The following is a 19,539-nucleotide window of genomic DNA, read 5'->3' as shown; positions in this document are numbered from 1 at the left end:
CAGTATGAAGTAAGATATTTTTTTTCTGTGCCTCAAATTCCAGTGTTTTCACCTCTGACCTTGTATTGAAAATTGAATGGGTGCATCTCTGTCAGCTGTTTTGGAAATGTGTGATTTGACAATTAGAAATAATTTAAATTCTAAATAAAAAAATAATGAAAGCAAAGCTTTTCCTTTAGTTCAGAGACTCAATAATGGGAGACCATAATCATGCATTATTTAAAAGGCAGTGCAGTGAGTTTTTTCCTGTTAATTTGATATATGTGAAAGCTGTACTGTGCATGAAAGTAACTATTGGTCAGAACTGCAATTACCTTAGGATTGTGCTGTGACTCTTCAGGATGACATCTTGCTTAAAGCACAGTGAGTGAACAACCACAAGAAATTGAGCCAGTTTTTATATGGTACTGCATGTTAAGTTGTATACTTGTTTGCACATGGCATTACATGCTTTTTAAAAATTTCTTTAAGCACACCATGACTTGGGCCATTTTTATGGCTCAAGTTATGTAGCTGCACCAGATGGCAGCAGGACTCCAGGACTCTCTCGCACTCGGGATGGACTTCTGGTGGTAGAGATGGATCTAAATCTTTGCAGGCAAGTCAGTGACAAATGGAATTTTAAGGTAAGCCTGCTTATAAAGAAACAAACTTAAATATGATATTGGAACAAACAAGCTTTCATGATGATCTTACAGTAGTTAAAAGGCAGCCTTTTTTTTTTAACAATCCAGAGCTTAAATTGTTGAATTAAGTTAACAGGATGTTCTGGAAGCCAAAGGCATAAATGGATTCCGAAAAGGAGTAGCCATATTCAGGGAAACTAGGCCAATAGCTTTTAAATGAGAAACTTAGCCTTTGGTCCTTAAGTGAGGATTGCCAGGAGCTCTGAGGACTGCTAGGGGAAATATGTGAGGTTTCCTTATGCAAGGTTTGTAGGCATTTGTAACTGAGCTGAGATGGACCTTTGATCTGACCTAATATGGTAGTTCTTTATATTCTTATAGGCCTTACTTGTCAGTTTTGGTGAAATGTAGTGAAAACCCAAACCCACAAGAATCTTTAAGCTTCTGAGAACTTTCTGAATGCAAACTTCTTGCAGTGTTAACTCCCTGAATTTGTAGACATGTTGAAGCCACAGAGAAAGAACTGTGTACATTCATCTCTGAAGCACCCTAACACGCTTTTGAATTTATCTAAATCAGATTAAGATGGCGGCAGTCCTTTCCATGTGGCTTTAACAAACTTATTTATTACTGTTTTTTTGTATTCTGAGATAAACCTAATTTGGATCATCTTTCCTGAGGGTGTAATTTGATTTAATTTGTCCAGCAGCAGTGCTGGTTTAAGAAATTGCCACCTCAGCATTGCAGTTTGCTAACCCTTCTGTTGTGCCAGTACAAGCTATGTGGGGTGCTATATTGTACACTGGTTTAGTGGAGTGACCAGATTTTTACTTTTTTTTTTAAACAAACAAATGACACTGTAGTTTCTTCTTTGAATCTGATCAAGTTTACAGCAGACCCACAAATATTCTGTTGCAACAACAAAGCAAGCAAGGAAAAGGAAAAAAGAGGTGGCAGCTTCTTAAATAGGCTTTGTTGATGAAGCAAACATCTTGCTTATTTCTGTGGAGACAGGTCTTTCATTCTAGTCGTCAGTACTATTAGACTAGAAGTTTTTCCTGTCTGCTCTTAAGATCAGCATGATTTGAATCCTAACAAAGTAGACCAGAACTCCTGGCTGGCAACTGTCACAATATGTGTAGGTACTCCAGTGATAATCTAGTATTTAAAATAAGTAATCATTTGTAAGGAGTGTCAATTTTTGCACATAATGTTACTGCAAGGAGACATTTATTTTATAGGGCTGGTTTATTTGGAACCACCTTGTGCATTACGATATAGTGCAATACATAATGTGTTTTGATTTCAATTTGATGCAAAAATACAAATTTTCTGTGGATTTGAACTGCTGAATAAACTTGAAATGCTAAATTAAAACATAGTCATTTCTTAGGTAGAGCTTAATTTCTTTGCTAATGCTGCCAATCTGTATATAGGGACTAAAGACAAAAAGTAATTTCAGGTCATCTTCTGGACAGAATTGCATTTGTTATTTTACAAATGTGTGTGGTAGGTATATGGCTGTTGACATAGTAGAATTAAACTGTGCTGAGAGATTCCCAGGTTTTTTTAAGTTAGGCAGGCATTTAGTTTTGCTTTGCCACTGAAATCTGAGGCCCTTATTGCAAAGTAGAGATTTAGTGTGTCAGGAAACACATGGAGCATTGCTTATAACAGCTTAGTAGGGGTATCTGAACAAAAGCAATTGTATTGATTAGGAAAAACAAACAGTAAAAGCAAAACACTGACCTTTAGCTGTTTTGTATAGAATTGCTTATTTTTGGTTGTCTTCAAGTCTTGTACTTTCAGCACCTTAGTTTTATGTTGATGGTGTGGATTGCTATTGTTGGTCTTTTGGCACATAAGGCACAGCTGTGGCTTTTGTTTAGGTGACAGGGGATATCTGTTTCCTTTTCCTTTCATTTGTGGTCAAGACAGAGGTAGTTCTTGATATAAGGGGAATGAGGAAGTATGAAGTCATCGGTTATCCACTGCAGAAACCCCTTGATAGCAAGTAGGAACCTATTTAACCTGCTCTGGTATCTGCAATTTGCATTCAATGATGCCTGAAAGGGATGTTAAGTAGAATGTCATTGCTAAACTTACAGCAGCAAAATAGTTAAACAAATTGTCCTCATTACACTCTGGCAAGAAAGAAGTAATTCGCTCCCCTCAGAGCCAATGTTGTAGACTGTGCGCATCAGAAGAGGATGATAGCACTATGTAAAGTGCTATATTTCAGCCTCCTAGCTTACTGTATCACCCAAAACAATGATAATATTTCATATTATTAATCGATAAAGTAAGAGCAACCCAAATACCATCAGTGGCACCTATGCAAACATTGCTGACAGTAATTACACACTCCTTTGCCTTCATAGGCATAAGTTACTTAAAAGAGAATATTGTTGATGCATAAGAAAGTAAGTCTACCTTTCACATTCAACTTTCAGCTATCCAGGATAACCAAAATAGCCTTAAGTAATTAGTCAGCAGACATGACTGTCAATGAAGGACAGCTGCAAAGCAGGAAGGTGTTCGCTTTAAAGTTTTACTTTTTAGAGTGGAAATACACTTCTCTTTTTTGAGTAGAAGTATAGTTTTAGGCAACACAGTGCGAGTTCTTTTATAAAAGAAGTATATTAGTTTGTGCTAAGGCACTGGAGGTCTTGCATTTTGAGTGAGTTATGATTTTAATGTTTGGGGCAATTAAATAATAGGTCATCATAAAAAAAATTGGTGCCCATAAATATTTTCTACTGAAGTACTTTCATAGCTTGCTACAAGAACTGAAGCTTTGATTTTTCTTTTCCAGATGACTGGTAGATATGAAATGTATGCAGACAAGCTCACTGAAGCAGTCCAGCCTTATTTTATACCCAGTATAATCAAAGAGTAAGAGAGAGCATCTCATTACAATTAAATATTGCATAACAAATTAAAAGGTACTGTTGGATGATAGCTGTACTGTGGATCACAAGTTGTTATTTTAATGTTGTAATTTAATTTCCTGTAACCAACTTTTAAATAATAGGATTCAAAACTGTGTTAAGTAAAATAATTGAAAAATGGCCTCTTGGTTTGGGGTTTTTTTTTGCCATTTACACTAATGAGTCCAAACTTTTATTCCTTTCTAGAAATATATCCAGTAGGAATACACTGATATAAAATGGTGATGAAATATATTCAGTGCTGCATACTGTGATATAGTTTGATGGAGATGATGAGTTCAGAGGACATAAAAATTTTTACATAAGCTTTGCATTGTGTGTCTATGTACTTCTGCTTCCCAGTTTTTTACCCTCTACCCCAACGCATAATTTAGGGAGAAAGGAGGCATAAATTATTTTCATCTGTTTTTTTTTAATTACAAACTATTTGATGCAGTTCTGTTAGAGCTAAGTAATGTCCCAGACATGTCCTAGTTGTTTGAAGATCTGTGGGTACTGTAAAGAAAGACTACTTTGGTTCTATTTCCCCTTACACTACATATTACAACCACAGTTGGACCAATGTCTTTGATGGGCTCCTTCAAAGTGCAATAGTGCCGCAGCCAGATGCTTTTAATATCTTCAGAAGCTCAGTGCTATGTTGTAAGGCAAAAATAGAAACACTGGCTAAAGCATAGGCAAGGCTGGTGCAGTTGCATACTTTTCATTGTGAACAGAAAGCCACGGAGATGCTATTAGGGATCAAGATGGGTAATGAAAACTACTTCCCTGGAGCTGCACTCCAGTAAGATACTCAGTGGTTGCGGAGTATACAAAACAGCTGTTGAATATAGATAATAACAATACATTTGCTATTCTCAGCTACTAGTGTATATTGAAATTTTGTTTTGCACGATTCAGGTGATGCAGTAGGTGTTCAGAAGTGCAGAAGGAATACAATTATATACAAGCCTAGCAACTACGAATTTATAGCTGAAATAAATATTTGAACTCTTAAATTTTTTTCCAAATTACAATTTCAGCTGTGCCATTTCCAGTTAAGTATGTAACACATCCTCTAAAGATTTTCCAACACTTTCATAATAAGCTAGTTAATAAATGCACTTGCTACATTATGTTACAGGGTTATCTGTGACTTTAAACCTTTATTGAGAATGGCTTAATTACAAATAAAAATATATTTATGTATAAAATCCCTGCATGTAAAATACCCCTTCCTTTGCTATTGACATCATGAAGGAAACAAAGTGACAAAACATTTTCAGAATTAGTATTTTGATAGACTATCTTGTAATGGGAAACAAAGTTTCAGAAAATGCCCATGTTCTGAATGCTTGTGCAGTGAGCCTCTTAATCTGAATTTGTGTCATATAAATACTCAGTCTTTTCACTTGGCTTTTGCTGCTTCCTTGTGTTTTCACCTCTTATAGCCATCTTCCAGTTGGTGGCTGTAAGAGATCCTGTTCCAATGGCGAAGCTCTCCTTTTGTCTGTATTAGCTTAAACAGCTTTGTTTCTTTATCTTTCAGTTTTGTTGAAGTATTTAAACCCTGGGTAGCAAATATTTAACAGTCGATATAGTTACACCTATCTGTGCACTTCAGAACACTTAGCATGCCCTTATGTATAAGCTCAAGATTCGCATTTGGATAGCTGAACCAGGAAGAGGCTAAATGTCAATTACAAACCTTTTGTAAGAATTGTTTTTATTTAGCTAACCAAGCCTCCTCTAAAATAAATTATGTGGCAGTTTAATGGTATTGAATGAACTACCTATCTGAAAATGCATGGGTTAAGGAAGTACTCCATCAACCTGTAGTTTACATACCTGTTAATTAGTAACATAGCTAATACAATCTCTCTAAATCAAACATCATGAATTTGGACTTAGACATAAAAATTTGCAGATCAGTAGCCTTCTTATGACTTACTCTGGAGGAGTCGGAAGGCATTATCTGTAATAGGTTGTGTAGCTTTTTTTCTGGGATTCTGCTGGTGCCACTAATGTTCTACTGCTCACAAATCACATCCTAATTTTTAGTCATTTTGCAAGTGTAAGTAAGTAAGTACCACTATGTATTCCAACTTCACCAATAATAAGCAAAATTTGATATACTGAAAATTTGTCACATACATACTTTTTGAACTTTTTAAAGGCTCCGGCATTGTAAATCTGCTACTATTTTTAGCCTTTGTACAAAGGAGTGCTCTTGATTCTACTAAGTATACTTACTGAACACTTTCCAGATACTTTTCAGTAAGTCAACAACTGATAGAAGAAAATATTTTTTCTTAGAAATTTTTTTACCATGCTGAAAGTAGATTCCTATTTATTATTTCCACCACTAAATAACAATGTCCTCTTTCTTACTGTTATTCCACACAGTTCCAGAACTCGAACAGTTCTTTTCCTAAAACCATGCCAAAGGTGTGGGATCTCTGTCTTGAGTGCAAAATAAAATTTTGCTAGCTTTACATCAGAATTAACATTGATTTTTCTACCCACTTCAACATAGGTGGGACTGGAGATCAAGACTTGTAGGAAATTGTGACAGATGAATCTGAAATAGGTGGCTACTTCTTACACTTCAGTGTTCCTCAGCAAAGTAATTAAACCCAGGTAATACGTGAAAGGATTATGAATGGGCTGGTACCAATTTCACTTGATAATGTCTGAATACAGTAACTCCAACTTAATCCAAATACAGCTGTAGTATAAGACTAGAAAATGTGAGTTTCTGCCTTTTTACTTGTAGCAAAGAGATGCTTATACTCCCTCTTTTCTTCATCGATTTCAGCTGTTCTTAGGTCACTGAGCTAATACCAATAGTAAAATTCGGCTCAAATTACGATTCAGCATTTTAGTTACAATCCAATATATGCTGTCAGATATTTACAATTTACACACAAAATGTATACCATTAGTGTGGACGATCATTTTCTCTATTTGCTTAATAAGTTTAAAGTTTATATTTAGAATGGATTCTGCAGAAACTGGCACATGTGGGTGGCATAATGTTCAGACATTTTTGCAAAGAGCAATAAAGACTTCTAGGTATAAATAAAATATCTTGACTTAAACTTTTGAGGCAATACAGACTGCTCTAAGCAGTCATCCTAGAGGATTTAGCCGAAAGAGATTGAGTTTGTAGTACAAGGGAACAATACCAGTAACTATGATTCAAAATTTAATGCAGTGACATAAATGCTAAATCTGTGTAAGGTGAACTTGGTACATGGGAAGTTTCCTTGAGTAAATGTGTTTTATTCCTACAATGCAGACAATACTGATGAGCCAGAAAGGTATTTTTTGTTATTTGAATGTGGTTTAAGCTAGTATTTTTTTCCTTCCATAATACCCTGCTGAACCTCAAATCTTCAGGTTTAGGATGAAGATCAGCCCTTGATGCTTTGACAGAGAGAGAAACAGGCATTTTCTACTTTTTTTCCTGGTTTTGTTTACCTAAACCTATGCATGTATTACCAAGTGTTAAAGGTCATAAATTTGGTGCTTTTTTTCTCATGTCTTTAATTTGAAAATAAGCTCAACGTGAACAGGCTCTGGGCCTGTATTTTAAAACTGCTGTCAAATGTGCAGTGTTGAAAATGAGAGAAAAAAAACAAAAAAACTGAGACATACATTGCAAAATCAGATCCATCATCAGGAAAAAAAAAGGTAAAGACAGCATTGCAATATAGTCCTATCAATGTCTATAAAGCCTCCCTTGTTTAAGATCCCACTGCAGTTCAGGAGCAAGGTCTCTGCAGGGGGAGTCCTGAGACAAGCAGCCACCTGCCATGCAGGCTGCACAGGAAAGGACCAGAAGTATCAGGTGTGGATGTCAGCTGTCTGTGTAGATGAACAAAATATCTTCATCAGTGCCGTAACTTGTCCTGGCTTCCTCAAAGTTGCTGATGCTGGTGCAGCATGTTCCTGTTAAGGAGGAACAAAATTGTTACTAAAAATTCAGAAGAATTTGCCTGTGAAAGGCTCTTATACTGCATCTAGTGGCCTCTACAAAGAGAAGTAACTAGTATACAGGCTAGACCTATTAGCTTAGGTTGCAGTTTTACTCAGGTAGATCTTTTCACCTCAAAGGCAGTCCTCACTGAAGTAATGCTGTAAATAGGTAAGAAATTGGCTATCCTGTTATATTCTGAACAACAGTTCAGCATCTCTCACTAACCCATCTGAAAGCCAAACAAGTTTGCTAGAATGCGTATCTCAATGCCTCAAGTAAATCACCGCACGAAATGCAGCACTGATTTAATTAATGTGGAAAAACCCCTTGTGACAAATTGGTTAGTGATGCTTGAAATACATGTACACTATTTGGGGAAGTCCAGCTCTGGCTCCATATTACAGACATGTTAGTAAGGCAGTGGCTGAGAATCCACCAAAAGGAACAGGCTACTTACGGTCAGCATAGGCAGGGTTGTTGTAGTAAATACTCCCTGAGGCTTTGTTGTAGCCACATAACACAATGAAATGGCCCTGGTAGTCAGGATTCCTGCAGAAGCACTTCTGTCCAATGGGGAGGAAGCAGCAGTATTTGACAGGACTTGAGCAAAGATCACACAATAGCAGGACTGCATTCACTAGGACGATGGCTACATGACCTTGGGACAGGTGGTTTTGGATGTCTTGAACAGTTACTGTGCTGCAGAAAATCAGACATAGTTATTGACCAGTTTAGGAAAGACTGGTATTACACACAATGAAGTGTGTGATGATGGACAATACTTAGGACATGTAGCTAGCATGGTTATTTTTATATCACAGGTACAGCTTTTTGCTGTTAAACTGTGCAAGCTTTGCCACAGACAAAGCCTGTGTCATTCAAGGCCTTTTGATCTCATTGCTGCTACTGAAGTGCAGAGCAACAGCTCTGGATTCTGCAGTAATGTAAGTGTAATCTCAGAATGTATCAGATGCCCCAGAGAAGAGTCTTAAAGGAGCTGGCAACTCATTCAGTAACTTGAGAGACTTTTGTTGTGGGAAAATTGTAAGTAAGTGAAGTGTTCTCTCTTGCTCTTAGACAAACTTATCTCTGAAGCACCAAATCTTTATCGACTGAGTGGTTAAAGATTGTATAATTGCTAACCAACTTGATGTGCCCAAACTTGCCTCTGTCACACGGGAAATATGTTTCTCCCAGTTGCAATTTTGGACTACTTGATGCTCTTGAGGCTCTATTTCTATAGTACCTCCTATAGGGAATGAGTATGAACCAAACAACCTATAATCTCATCTGTTAAAAGCTGTCCTTCACTGAGGCAGATGGTGTATTCCATATGCATTAGAAACTCATCCCTTGGATACATTCCAGATGTCGGGGCTGTGTGCACTACCTGACTGAACTCAAGTGCTTTTTAATCTTTTCCAGTGTCGCTAAAGCAAGATGGACTGACTGTCCCTTCTGTCTTGTCATATCTCTAGTTAAATAGATGGTGCCACACAGACTTTGTGTATGTTAAAAAGGACACTTAACGATTCTGCTTAATGGAAGTTGCATTACAGCCCTCAGATGCTGTTGTGGCTGCCCTGCACCCTCTCTTCTTTTCTTACTCGTAATCATTTACCCCACTTTGACAACAGAGATCCAAATCCAGCTTCACTATAAAAAGGGATGCAACTCAAGCTGAACATGGATGCTTAGTTATTTCCCATGTAGAATATCACTGTTGGCTGTGAAACAATTCTGCAGTTTTTCCCCTTCTCCTGGGTTTGCAGCTCTTTTACAGAGGTTCCTTATTTCATCCTCCCCTTGGCAAAAGCTCATATGCTAGCTTTTTCTTTGCATGTCTGTCTAGGAACAGAGAGCTGTAATGTTTGCATAGCTCTGGGAACAAGGTGTTGTGTGCTCAGGTAGCACTCTCCTTAATTCCAACAATGGCCAATTAGAGTGCTGTAGGCACTCCCGATGGCGTAATTTTAATGGATAATCAAATTCAAAACATAAACAATAGTCAACTCCCATCAGCATTTTCAAATCACTCATTCTGTGTCATGACTATTTTTCCTCAAACTTCATTATTAACTCTTGATGTCCACTTTTTTTTTTTTTTTTTTTTTTTGAGACATAAATTAGAAAGACTCTGTAATTCACAAAAAAGGCTCAGGGCTCGATTTCTGTCTCTTTTACCAGTTTAGCTTGGTGACTCCAAGAAAAGCATAGGGCCCACAGAATCTCCACAGAGAAAAGAAGGAAAACAATAAGCTTACCACTTCTCCACCAGCACCTTGCTGGCTTTGGCTTGTGCAAAAAGCTGATTCACTCGATTCTCTTCTGTGTCAAAGTGCTTCCTGTAAAACGACTGTGGAGATAATAGAAGTTATGAACTGGAATGGTGTTTACCTTAGGTAATCTACCACTTACAATACCTGCTAGCAAGGGCCTGCATAAGTTGGAGATCTGGCTATGGGATAAGAGATCTCTCCCTTAGTTCACTGGTAACAGGATAAGGATTCCTGCTCTAAATTGTAAGTTTAAATTCACTCCTGGTCAGTTACTGTTGTAATTTCCATCCAGTGGCTATTCAGCTCCCTACATGAAAGAAGCCTGTCTGGTTCGTACTGGGCAGGAGCTTGCATTAGAAAAGCCATCGCCACTATAGGCCCTTACTGGCCCCCTTGTTGGCAATCTTGAAGAGGCCAAGCTCTCAACGGACATGGAGGCTGAGTTCCCCTCTCACCTCTAGAGGTGGTTCCTCCAGGTCAGGGCTGAGGCACCGTGGTGGGGAAAGTGTGGAAGCTAGCACTGCTGCTGCCCAGGCTGTACCTGTTCTGTAGATAAATAGAGGGCTTCAGTCTCCAAGGCTGTCAAATAGGCTGGAACCTTTCATGAGCACTACATGAAAACTTTTTACAAAATTCATATTATGGAATCAAAGATGTAAAATACATGGGATCGTATCTAGCCTTGCCTTTGGAACTGATTTGTGCCAGTTTTGGCAACAGGCAAACCTTGTTTACAGGAACTGTGGTTAATTGTCAGTAACACAGCAAAGCTTTTATAGCGTAACACGCAGGCTTTTAAAACCGTCTGCTGTCTCCCAGTAGATAAGAATACTAACCTGATTTTTGTAGCCCTTGTCCACTCCAAGCGTCTGGGTGCAAAATTTATGCTTAACACCAAAGTGCCGCATTAGGTAGGCCAGGTCAATAGTCCAGATACTCTTTGTTAACTGGAGTTCCTGGATGGCTTTCTGAAATTCATCATTGTCCAAATGATTCAGGTACCTATGTTATTAGGAAAGGCAGGGGAAGAGGAGCACAGATCTTAGGAAAAGCAAAATGTGTGCTGTAGCCCAAGCCTCCACATCACAGGACGTAAAAACTGAAACAGTGGGCCTGGCTCAGAAATAACCCCCAAAAAAACAACCCACAAAGGAGCCACAAATTTAAGGGAAGGGAAGGGAGTAGGGAATATTTAACTGGATTTATTGCTGACTTTCTATAATTGGAAATGTATGGGTATCTTGACTGGTTTATAGTGCTAGAAGAGTACAGGTGCTGTACAATAGGCAAGCTATACTGAGCAAGTATAGAACTCTGTCCTGAAGGGCTTACAGTCTAAATGTACAAACATATTAGAGCAAACACAGAAAAAAGTGTTAAAGACTAAAACTTGCTTCACGCAATAGATGGATTTCAAAAGGAGGAACTGTAAAGGAAGTCGGTAAATATTTAAAGGAAGCTTGTCTTAGGCACTGATGGCACAAAAGGCAATAACGGGGAGATGAAGTCAGGAGGAAGCTTGGGATAGGTTGCAAAGGGGTGGGGAGAGGCAGTTACAGAGAGTTCTGGAAGTCAGAAAACAAATGCAAGTAAATGGAAAAAAAAGGACTGGAATTGAGGATGCAGGGCAAACAAGGTCAGATCAGCAGGGTGAGAAGATTAATCTAGGAAGCTGAATTTTGGGCAGACTGGAGTGGCAAAGAGGTAAAGGGAATAAAGAGGCAGAGGTTACAGTAGTCAAGATGGGAAATTACCAGCACACGGACTAACGTCTTGGCAGAAGGGATGGAGAGAAATGAAAATCTTCTGCTTCATATCTACTAAGTGGACATCTAAATAGGTATTTCTCCTGCACCTAAGCTCATGTTCCTCTGTGGAAGGAAAGAGGAGTTCAGCAGGACAGCTACTAGTTCAAAAAAAAAGAAAAACCAAAACAAAACCAAAAAAACCCCAAGGGGCAATACAGTGCATTGTTTTGAAGTTGAAACTACTCCTGGAACAAAAACACACTCATCCCACAGACTGGGGGCTCAGCAGGACAGAGGTAGTATATACTCAGAAACTGGGATACACCTACCCATCACTTGAAAACACAGAAAGGAATCAGGTGAATTACTGTGCTAAGTATCAGTTCTGAATTATAACAACAGGAAAGAGGAATAACTTTTTGTCAGCTTATGCATGCCAACCTGCAAAGTTCTTAGAGCTGATCAGGTATTTTGCATCTGTCAAAACAGTCAATTATTCAAAAGGGTTTGAAGTTCATCTTAGTTTGTATTTTCCCTTGCTCCTGCTGGAGAGCTGTGCCAGGCCCAAGCAGCAGTAATTCTCCAAGGGTACCCAAGAATAGGTGCTCTCGTAAGACTAAGTTAAACTCACAGCTGCTTCAACACACGTCTTCTCCCTGGACATTGCTTCCTGCTACCTTCCCCACGGGATGGGATTTCCCACCCATTCAAACCAAAACAGTCACTTACTGAAGCACCATCCTGGAGCAGGCTAGCCCACAGTCCCAGTGGTACAACTGCTGAATGACCGGCACTTTCAGCTGGATGCAGTCAACTGTAGTGAAAACACCCCATGGTGAGTAAAACACGAAAGATGTCGGTCCATACAGAAATGTTTTTTCCATACCTTGGCATTGTCAGCTTGTCCTCAGCACTATAGCTGCAAAAACTTAGGAACGTTTTTTTTACTTTATCTGATTGGTAGGTACTTTTTTCTTTCTTAAGGGAACGTAGGTTTGCTATTTCTGTACAGTTAAGCATTTGGTTTAATCTCATACTCCTTTATTGTTCCATAACTGGATCACTCTGCCATGTAGTCCACCCCCTTTTCCTTGAAAGTTTCTTTTTTTTTTTTTTTTTTTTTGGTGGGTTGACATACCCACCAGCCCCTAACTATGAAGCTTTATTCTCCTCCTAAATAATAGAAGGTAAGGCACAGGTATTCATCCTTTCTCTTGTGTCTGAATGTATTTCTGTGCTACAATAGGAGTTAAACCAAACTGTGAGAAAACAGACACAACCAAGATCTCTAGGCATTGATCTCTTCCTAGCCCCACAGATTTGAGCCTTTTCTACAGATGCCTTTTTCCTCAGGGACTGTCATTTATGTGAGTAATTTTACATTAACAAAGCTCACAAATGGCACCAGTTGGCCTTTTGTATTAACTCCCTCAATAACTCAACAAAGGGAGAGGGAAAAAGCACAATCTTTACCAAAAAGTCCCAGAATACAAGTAACTCCATCCCTCTGCCTCAGTTTTTATTTTCATAGGCTTGGCAATGTGGTGTTTTCAGTTTCAGCAATGCCCTTACCACTCGAAGAACTTGAAGTGTTGTGCCTGTTACTGCTATGAGTTAATCATAAAGGGCTTTTCTCAACAACCTTACCTTTGACCTAGAAAAGACCTTTGAGGACATGAGGTCAACTACATTTTAAGATGGGAATAAAAATGCCTTTGACATCATGTGGACTGGCCTAGCGTGTAATCTTTTATTATTTTTAACAAAGCTATAGCCTGCTGTAGGGACGAGCCAATACAGAGATTCTGGACTCTTTCCAAATATTGTTTCATAGTTGTGCCGCTGTTTAATCATGACTTTGAAGACTGGCATACCCTTTGGTATATTCAGTCTTTTTAATGAATCTAGATTAAGGCGCTCTTAAGTATCCTAAAGAAAAAATGAGAACCCAATTCCAAGATTCTCCTCAAACCAGGATCTGTAAGTACTTTGCTGTCATTTTTTCTCGGCACGTTACGATTCTGTCCCCTTTTTGTTAATACCGAGGGCCTCTGTCAAGTCCCAAGATTAACTGAAGAGGGACACGTTTTCTACGTGAAGACTTCAAAGGGTAATAACTTTAATTTTCTCGGATATTCAGCTTCCAGTCATCCTGTTTCCCAGCACACCCAGGCTTCTTCAGCGATGACTGTCAGTTGTCCCGAGGTAAGCCAAACCCCAGTACACGCTGTGGCTGTAAATATCCCCGAAAACTCCTCTCCGGTTCGCCAGCTCCCCGGCGCAACGAACTTGCAGCGGGAGCCAGTAATCCCACATCGCTGCTGCTGAAACCGGCGGCTCCGGGAGGGCGGAGGAGGCCGCCAGGGCCTCCGAACGGGACGGCAACAGCCGCCCGCTCCCCGCCGCGGCCGGGGCCGTACCCGGGGCTCCCTCCCCCCGGCCCCAGCCGGCGTCCAGCCCGTTCCGCCGAGGCGGACCCCGCCGCGGAGAGCCCCCCCCCCCCTCCCGCCCCGCCGCCACCGAGGAAGGGCTCCGCCCGGCCGCCCGCGGAAGGAGGGCTGCGGGTAAGGCGGCCGGGGCCGGCCCCGCTGCCCCGGCGGAGCAGCACTGACCTGGCGGCGGCTCCCCAGCCTCCCGGGGGCTCTTCATGGCGGCGAGGGGGGGGGCGGCTGCCGACCGCTCACTACCGGCCCCGGCGAACCGGCCCGCGCGGCGGCGCGGCCCAGGAGCCCGGCATGCCTCGGCGCGGCGCTGGCTCCTCCCGGCCCCGGGGGCGGAGGCGGAGGCGGGGGCTGCGGGGGGCCGGGCCCCGGGGCGTCTGCCCCGCGCCGTGGCCGCGGTGGGGTGGGTCGGTGGGCAGGGGCATGAGGCGGAGGAGGGAGGGGGCCGGGGGGAGGCCTGAGGCGGGCGGGGAAACGCGGGGCGCGCCGGGAACCAGCCCTGTCCCGGGGACGGGGTACCGCCGGTGGGACGGGGCTGACCCCCGCGGCCGGCGGGACAAGACTGCGGCGGAACCGTGGTGCCGAGGGAAGGCGGGCCGGTGGCCCCCGGGCGCCCTGGCGGTGGCGGGCGGGTGTCGGGGGGGGCGGGGGGGGGGAGAAAATAGGCGGCCGCGCCGCCGCCGCTTTCCGGTTCCGGCGCGCGGTGCACGGCGGGAAGCTGGAGGAGGCCATTAGGGGGTGAGCGCGGGCCCGGGCTGAGGCGGTTTGGCGGGCGGTGAGTGGCGGGGGAGCCGGCCCCGAGCGGGGTTCCCCGGCGTCCCGCGGGTCCCCGGGGGCGGCAGGGTCTCTCCTCGTTCTCCGGGCGCTGTGGGGAGGCTCCCGAGCTGCGGTCGCCTCCCCTGAGGCCTGCGGAGCCCGGGCCTGAGGGGGCGAAGCGGCGGTGGGGCGGCCGCGGGCCTCGGGGGCTCCGCTCGGCCTCTGGGGGTGGGTCTCCCCGCCGGGCCGGGGCTCTCCTCTGCCCTTGAGGTCTGGGGACTTTCTTGTGAAGGAGGGTCGTGCGGGGCGCTCGCCGGGGCCGTGGTGTGGGCTGGGCTGGGCTCCTCGTGGTAGAGCCCGTTGGTGAGGTGATGTTGGTCTGCGAGCGGGGCTGCGCTGCCCGCAGGTCCGGCCGAGCAAGTAGGCGGTCAGGCAGGCTGTGCCGTTACGGGGCGCACCCGGGGCTATTTCCTTTTGAGGTGCACCTGGCTATACAAGTGGTCCGTTATCTGGTGTTTACAAGTGAATTTCCTCGGTCGGAAGAGAGCTGGAAAAGACTCGGTTTTTTCTGATCTTTTAAGTTTTTTCTCCCCATGGGCATCTTTCTAGAGAAATTTTATTAATGCTTCATCAAAGCATATGGTGCGTTTGGGCAAGAGAGAAAAATCAGTGCTTTACACTGGGAAAGACCATACATTGTGTAGGTAAAAACCTAGTCTACAACTTTCTTTGGAATTATGTCCTTTGGGTTTTTATCTTGTCTCAGGTGTAGAGCCATAGCACTGCAAACATGTCGATTGGAGTGCCAATTAAAGTCCTGCACGAGGCTGAAGGCCACATTGTGACATGCGAGACCAATACAGGAGAAGTTTACCGAGGCAAACTTATTGAAGCTGAAGACAACATGAATTGTCAGGTATACCTGCTTCAGAAGGATGGAGGGAAGGCTGTCTGATCTGTGCCTGGAAAGGCTGATAGCTAGCTTATTGGTAGCTTGATTAAAAGACTGTTGCTTTTAGTCTGGGAATAAAGAAAACTAACTGTACTGCTGCATGCACACTGTCTTACCATAGCGAAATGGACTCACGATTACCGAGTGCTCCAGAGAGGCCAGAGCTTATTCTTTCTGGTTTTAGAGTCAGATGGGGCATTCCTGTCAATAACATCAGGGTTCTTAAGGTTCTGTTCTGTGAACAATGTTTCTGCTGGAGTTCTTTATTTAAAGCCACTGAGCATAAGAATACACAAGCCTTGATTTAAGAAACGGAAGCTTTTTTTAATGCACATTACTTCAGTCGTCCCAAGAGGGCTTAATTTTGATTGACTTTAAGCAAGGTGTTGAAATCAAAACGCTTCCTTAATAGTTAGGACTAGAACAGCTTTATTAAAACTGATTCACTATAACAAAACAAAACTGACAAAGCTGATAAAACTAATTTGCAAACTGGTGAGAAAGCAAAAGTCCTGGGCCTGCTTGAATAGTAGCAGGCTTAGGAATATGTTTAAATGGTCCTGGATGCTTTGTGTCACGACTCCAGTTGAGAAAGCAGTATGCTTGGAAAGTCTTTGGCTTTGGTACTTGAATCCTGGCTGTATATTCTACAGGCAAGAGAAATAAAAACACAGAACTGTTAGAGGCCTCCGTGAGCACTGACTGATCTTTACTTTCCAGATGTCCAACATAACGGTGACATACAGAGATGGACGAGTGGCACAGCTTGAACAGGTGTACATCAGAGGTAGCAAGATACGGTTTCTCATTTTACCAGATATGTTGAAGAACGCTCCTATGCTGAAGAGCATGAAGAATAAAAACCAGGGTTCTGGAGCCGGGCGAGGAAAAGCAGCTATTCTCAAAGCTCAAGGTGCGTACAGTTTGTTTATGGTCCTCCCCTGACCCCCATTTTGCTGTAGAAGAACTGGAAAACTGTCATCTCTATCACTGAGGAAATGTAAGCTGTAAGAAACTGAAAGATTAGTGGTTCATACATTGTTTTTCTGTACGTTTCATCTTCTGGTGGGTGTCAAGGCTCAAATTGCCCAATTACCTGAATATGTAATATTGCTGTTACAATAATTCAGGTATGGTGAGCAGTCCTGTTAAACAGAGGCTTTATGTAAAACTTTATCTTCTGTTTTCCAGTGATCGTGGCCACTAGCTGTTTAGAATATTCAGGGAAGGATTCAGGTGTTCTTGTTAAGCTTTTGTAGAAAAACAAATTCAGGTATTAAGATGGTACTTAAACTATTGGGAAGCTGTAATTATTAGCCGTTCTGCAGTTCACTCTCATTTGTACCTTTCTCAGGGAAACAATCTAGTTATAACAAGATTGAATAATGATCATGGGCTGCAGGCTCCTTGGTTAGCTTTAGCAAATGCAGTAAGGTCACGTGGGGGAGTAGCATCTGCTGAAATGCACTGTGTTCTGTTGCAAAACCTTGGAAGACTGTGGGGTTTTAAATCTCTTGGGCTGTACACATTTGTGTGGCAGCTTAGGAGGAACACGAAGTGTATGAATACTCACTGCATCTGTTTGAAGTAGCAAGACTGTGTCACTGTTAATTCTGGTTCTTCTCACAGAAAAATTTTTGCTGTCATGTCACTTTCTGAACTTCATAGGATAGCCTCATTTCCTTGCTTCTAAGCAAGAGACTTTGAGTGTTATTTATGTTTTGCTTGTCAGCTATTGAGATAAATATGCAGTTAGATCAAATTCGTGTCATCCCTGATGTTTTCTTTTTTTCAGTGGCTGCAAGAGGAAGAGGCCGTGGTATGGGCCGTGGCAATATTTTCCAGAAGCGAAGATAATTTTGGTCTTGACCGACATGCTTTTTTTTTAATTAGGGGTTATTAACTTGACTACATGCGCATTGGTATCAGTTTTGTTTAATAAATGTTTCTGACAAAAACTTGTCTGCTCTTACATGACAGGACTCCTCTTGGGCAAATACATTGTAGATTGATTTCAAACTTAAAAACAGCTTTGTCTGGAAAATAGTGAACTTTATATCTAGATTTGACTACTTTGTATTTGTATGATGCATTGATTTTTAAAGATCATCATGTTTCCTTTTTCTTGTTTAGTCCTGTTGTCATTCATTCTCTAAAGATTAGAAGGCATTCTTGATGAAGAACTTTGAAATAGTATGTTTTAAAGTCATATTAGCAGCTGCATTTATGGAAAATACAGTGAAACAGAGGCAGCTTCATGAGAAGCAAAGCACTATGTTCTTTTGCTTTATATGGACCTACAATAAGTAGAGGTCCATCTTCAGATCTGTACATTGAGCTCGTATTCTTGCATTTCTTACTGTTCTCTTTGGATAGCGGGAGAATTTTTCATTAGGATCACACAATTTTGATAGCCTGAGTCTATATTTGCAGTGAAAAATTCTATTCTAACTCTTAGTAGTTCTTCCCTCTGCCTGGGAAAAGAAGACAGAATATAAAATAGGCATTTTCAAGGATAAATTTGAAGTGTTTTGTAAATTTGAAAGGTAGTGCAGGTATATGGGGAAAGTCTTATAAATGGTTATCCCTTAAATACAACTCAATACAAATGCTAATCTTTTGAACAAAACTTAGGATCAGCTTTAGCTTTTGGTCTTAGCATCTCTACACAGCGATAGAGATCATCAGCTGATCTGCAGGAAGCCAAATGTAGTTGTAACTTTAGTTTATTTTGCTAAAAGTATAGTGTGGTTGTTCTTACTGACTTAAATGGTTGCAATGTTTAAATGTAACACTTCTGAACCTAATCACATACTTGCATACAATCAATTATCAGTCTGTACATGTACAAAACAGCTAGTCTTGTTTTTCTGCTTTGATGCTGTGAAGACTCTCCCTTGTGTGCAGACATGAAAGGTGAATTAATGTATTAATTTGTTGAATTGTCTGTAAATAAAGCTGTATTTGGTCTCACATCACTAGAAAAACCCTGCTACATGTTCTTCTGGGTAGTAATGATCCTAAACATTTGCATTAGAAACCTCCTTAAAATGTGTTTAAGATGTGCTTGAGCTCAGCTATAAAAACACTGTAGTGTCATCTCATGCCTAGGCTGAGGAACTTGTCCAAAAGACAAGGCAGTTTTCACAAAGCCCTGCTTCAAAACATGGTATGCGAGTCATGTTCATATAGCAGTAATGCTTTCCTGAAGACAGTATTTTTAACTTAAAATGAGCAATTTGGGGCTTTAGTAATGGCATTAAACACTTCCTTGTGGAAATGTGTCATTCTTCAAATCGACGGTCACTCCAGAAGAGAATTGTGACAGATAATCAGTTGATCAGGCCATTTCCCTCTGAGTGTATCTGCGTAAGATACGGGCAAGTAAAACTGCAGTGGTGTATTGCAAACTACAGCCTTTCTAATCACTAGTAGTAACAGTTGTTTTTACTGTTTGGAATTCTTTAATATCAGTTTGGTTCTAGCTCTTACTGCGGGAGAGAAGGCATTTTCACAGAATTTCTTCCCCGTGCTTAAGTAAAGGCTTCTGAGTTTCACAAGACTGTCCTGAGAAAGACCATCTTAAATTCAACATGAAGCTGAAGTCCATTTTGAGTCTTTATACTAGATGCCCACTGAGACTGACGTTTTATTGCACAAAGGAGAAAAGAATTGCATCCTGTTGCTGTACTATGAGTTTTATGGTCAGAATTGAACTGTCTGCTTGTAGTATCCCATGCTAATGCCTTGGTAGGTAAGAATAGGTATTTCTGTTGATATCCACTGGCTTTGCTTGTTGCTATATGGTGGTATACAAGATGTCCA

The 19,539-nt window shown here is 41.6% G+C and overlaps 3 protein-coding genes across 6 annotated transcripts in view; 2 read left to right on the top strand and 1 right to left on the bottom strand.

The window, feature by feature from the left end:
• UPB1 (beta-ureidopropionase 1) overlaps positions 1 to 3,902 on the top strand; it is a 28,273-nt gene extending 24,371 nt beyond the window's left edge. Inside the window, exons 10-11 of the mRNA XM_075041661.1 lie at positions 472 to 626; positions 3,442 to 3,902. Coding sequence (XP_074897762.1) covers positions 472 to 626; positions 3,442 to 3,525 — 239 coding nt within the window. The 3' untranslated portion in view covers positions 3,526 to 3,902. The remainder of the gene's footprint in view (positions 1 to 471; positions 627 to 3,441) is intronic.
• Positions 3,903 to 4,308: 406 nt separating this feature from the next.
• On the bottom strand, positions 4,309 to 14,402 carry GUCD1 (guanylyl cyclase domain containing 1). Its single transcript, XM_075041667.1, has 6 exons — positions 14,178 to 14,402; positions 12,295 to 12,379; positions 10,654 to 10,819; positions 9,803 to 9,894; positions 7,996 to 8,237; positions 4,309 to 7,510 (listed from the first exon to the last, which is right to left on the bottom strand). The coding sequence occupies exons 1-6, from the start codon at positions 14,212 to 14,214 to the stop codon at positions 7,419 to 7,421; spliced, it is 714 nt and encodes a 237-aa protein (XP_074897768.1). The 5' UTR covers positions 14,215 to 14,402; the 3' UTR covers positions 4,309 to 7,418.
• Positions 14,011 to 18,689, top strand: SNRPD3 (small nuclear ribonucleoprotein D3 polypeptide). Of its 4 annotated transcripts, none has more exons than XM_075041665.1 (4): positions 14,011 to 14,129; positions 15,529 to 15,678; positions 16,435 to 16,627; positions 17,510 to 18,689. In XM_075041665.1, exons 2-4 carry the CDS (start codon positions 15,553 to 15,555, stop codon positions 17,569 to 17,571), a joined length of 381 nt encoding a protein of 126 aa, XP_074897766.1. In that variant the 5' UTR covers positions 14,011 to 14,129; positions 15,529 to 15,552; the 3' UTR covers positions 17,572 to 18,689. The 4 variants fall into 4 exon arrangements, with proteins under 4 accessions (XP_074897766.1, XP_074897765.1, XP_074897763.1 ...); XM_075041664.1 differs by lacking the exon at positions 14,011 to 14,129 and adding an exon at positions 14,358 to 14,409; XM_075041662.1 differs by lacking the exon at positions 14,011 to 14,129 and adding an exon at positions 14,659 to 14,744.
• Positions 18,690 to 19,539: the final 850 nt, after the last annotated feature.

The sequence above is a fragment of the Buteo buteo genome, chromosome 11 (assembly GCF_964188355.1).
Source record: "Buteo buteo chromosome 11, bButBut1.hap1.1, whole genome shotgun sequence".
In the NCBI taxonomy this organism is placed as follows: Eukaryota; Metazoa; Chordata; class Aves; order Accipitriformes; family Accipitridae; genus Buteo; species Buteo buteo.
This window is presented reverse-complemented; position numbering and strand designations above follow the sequence as displayed.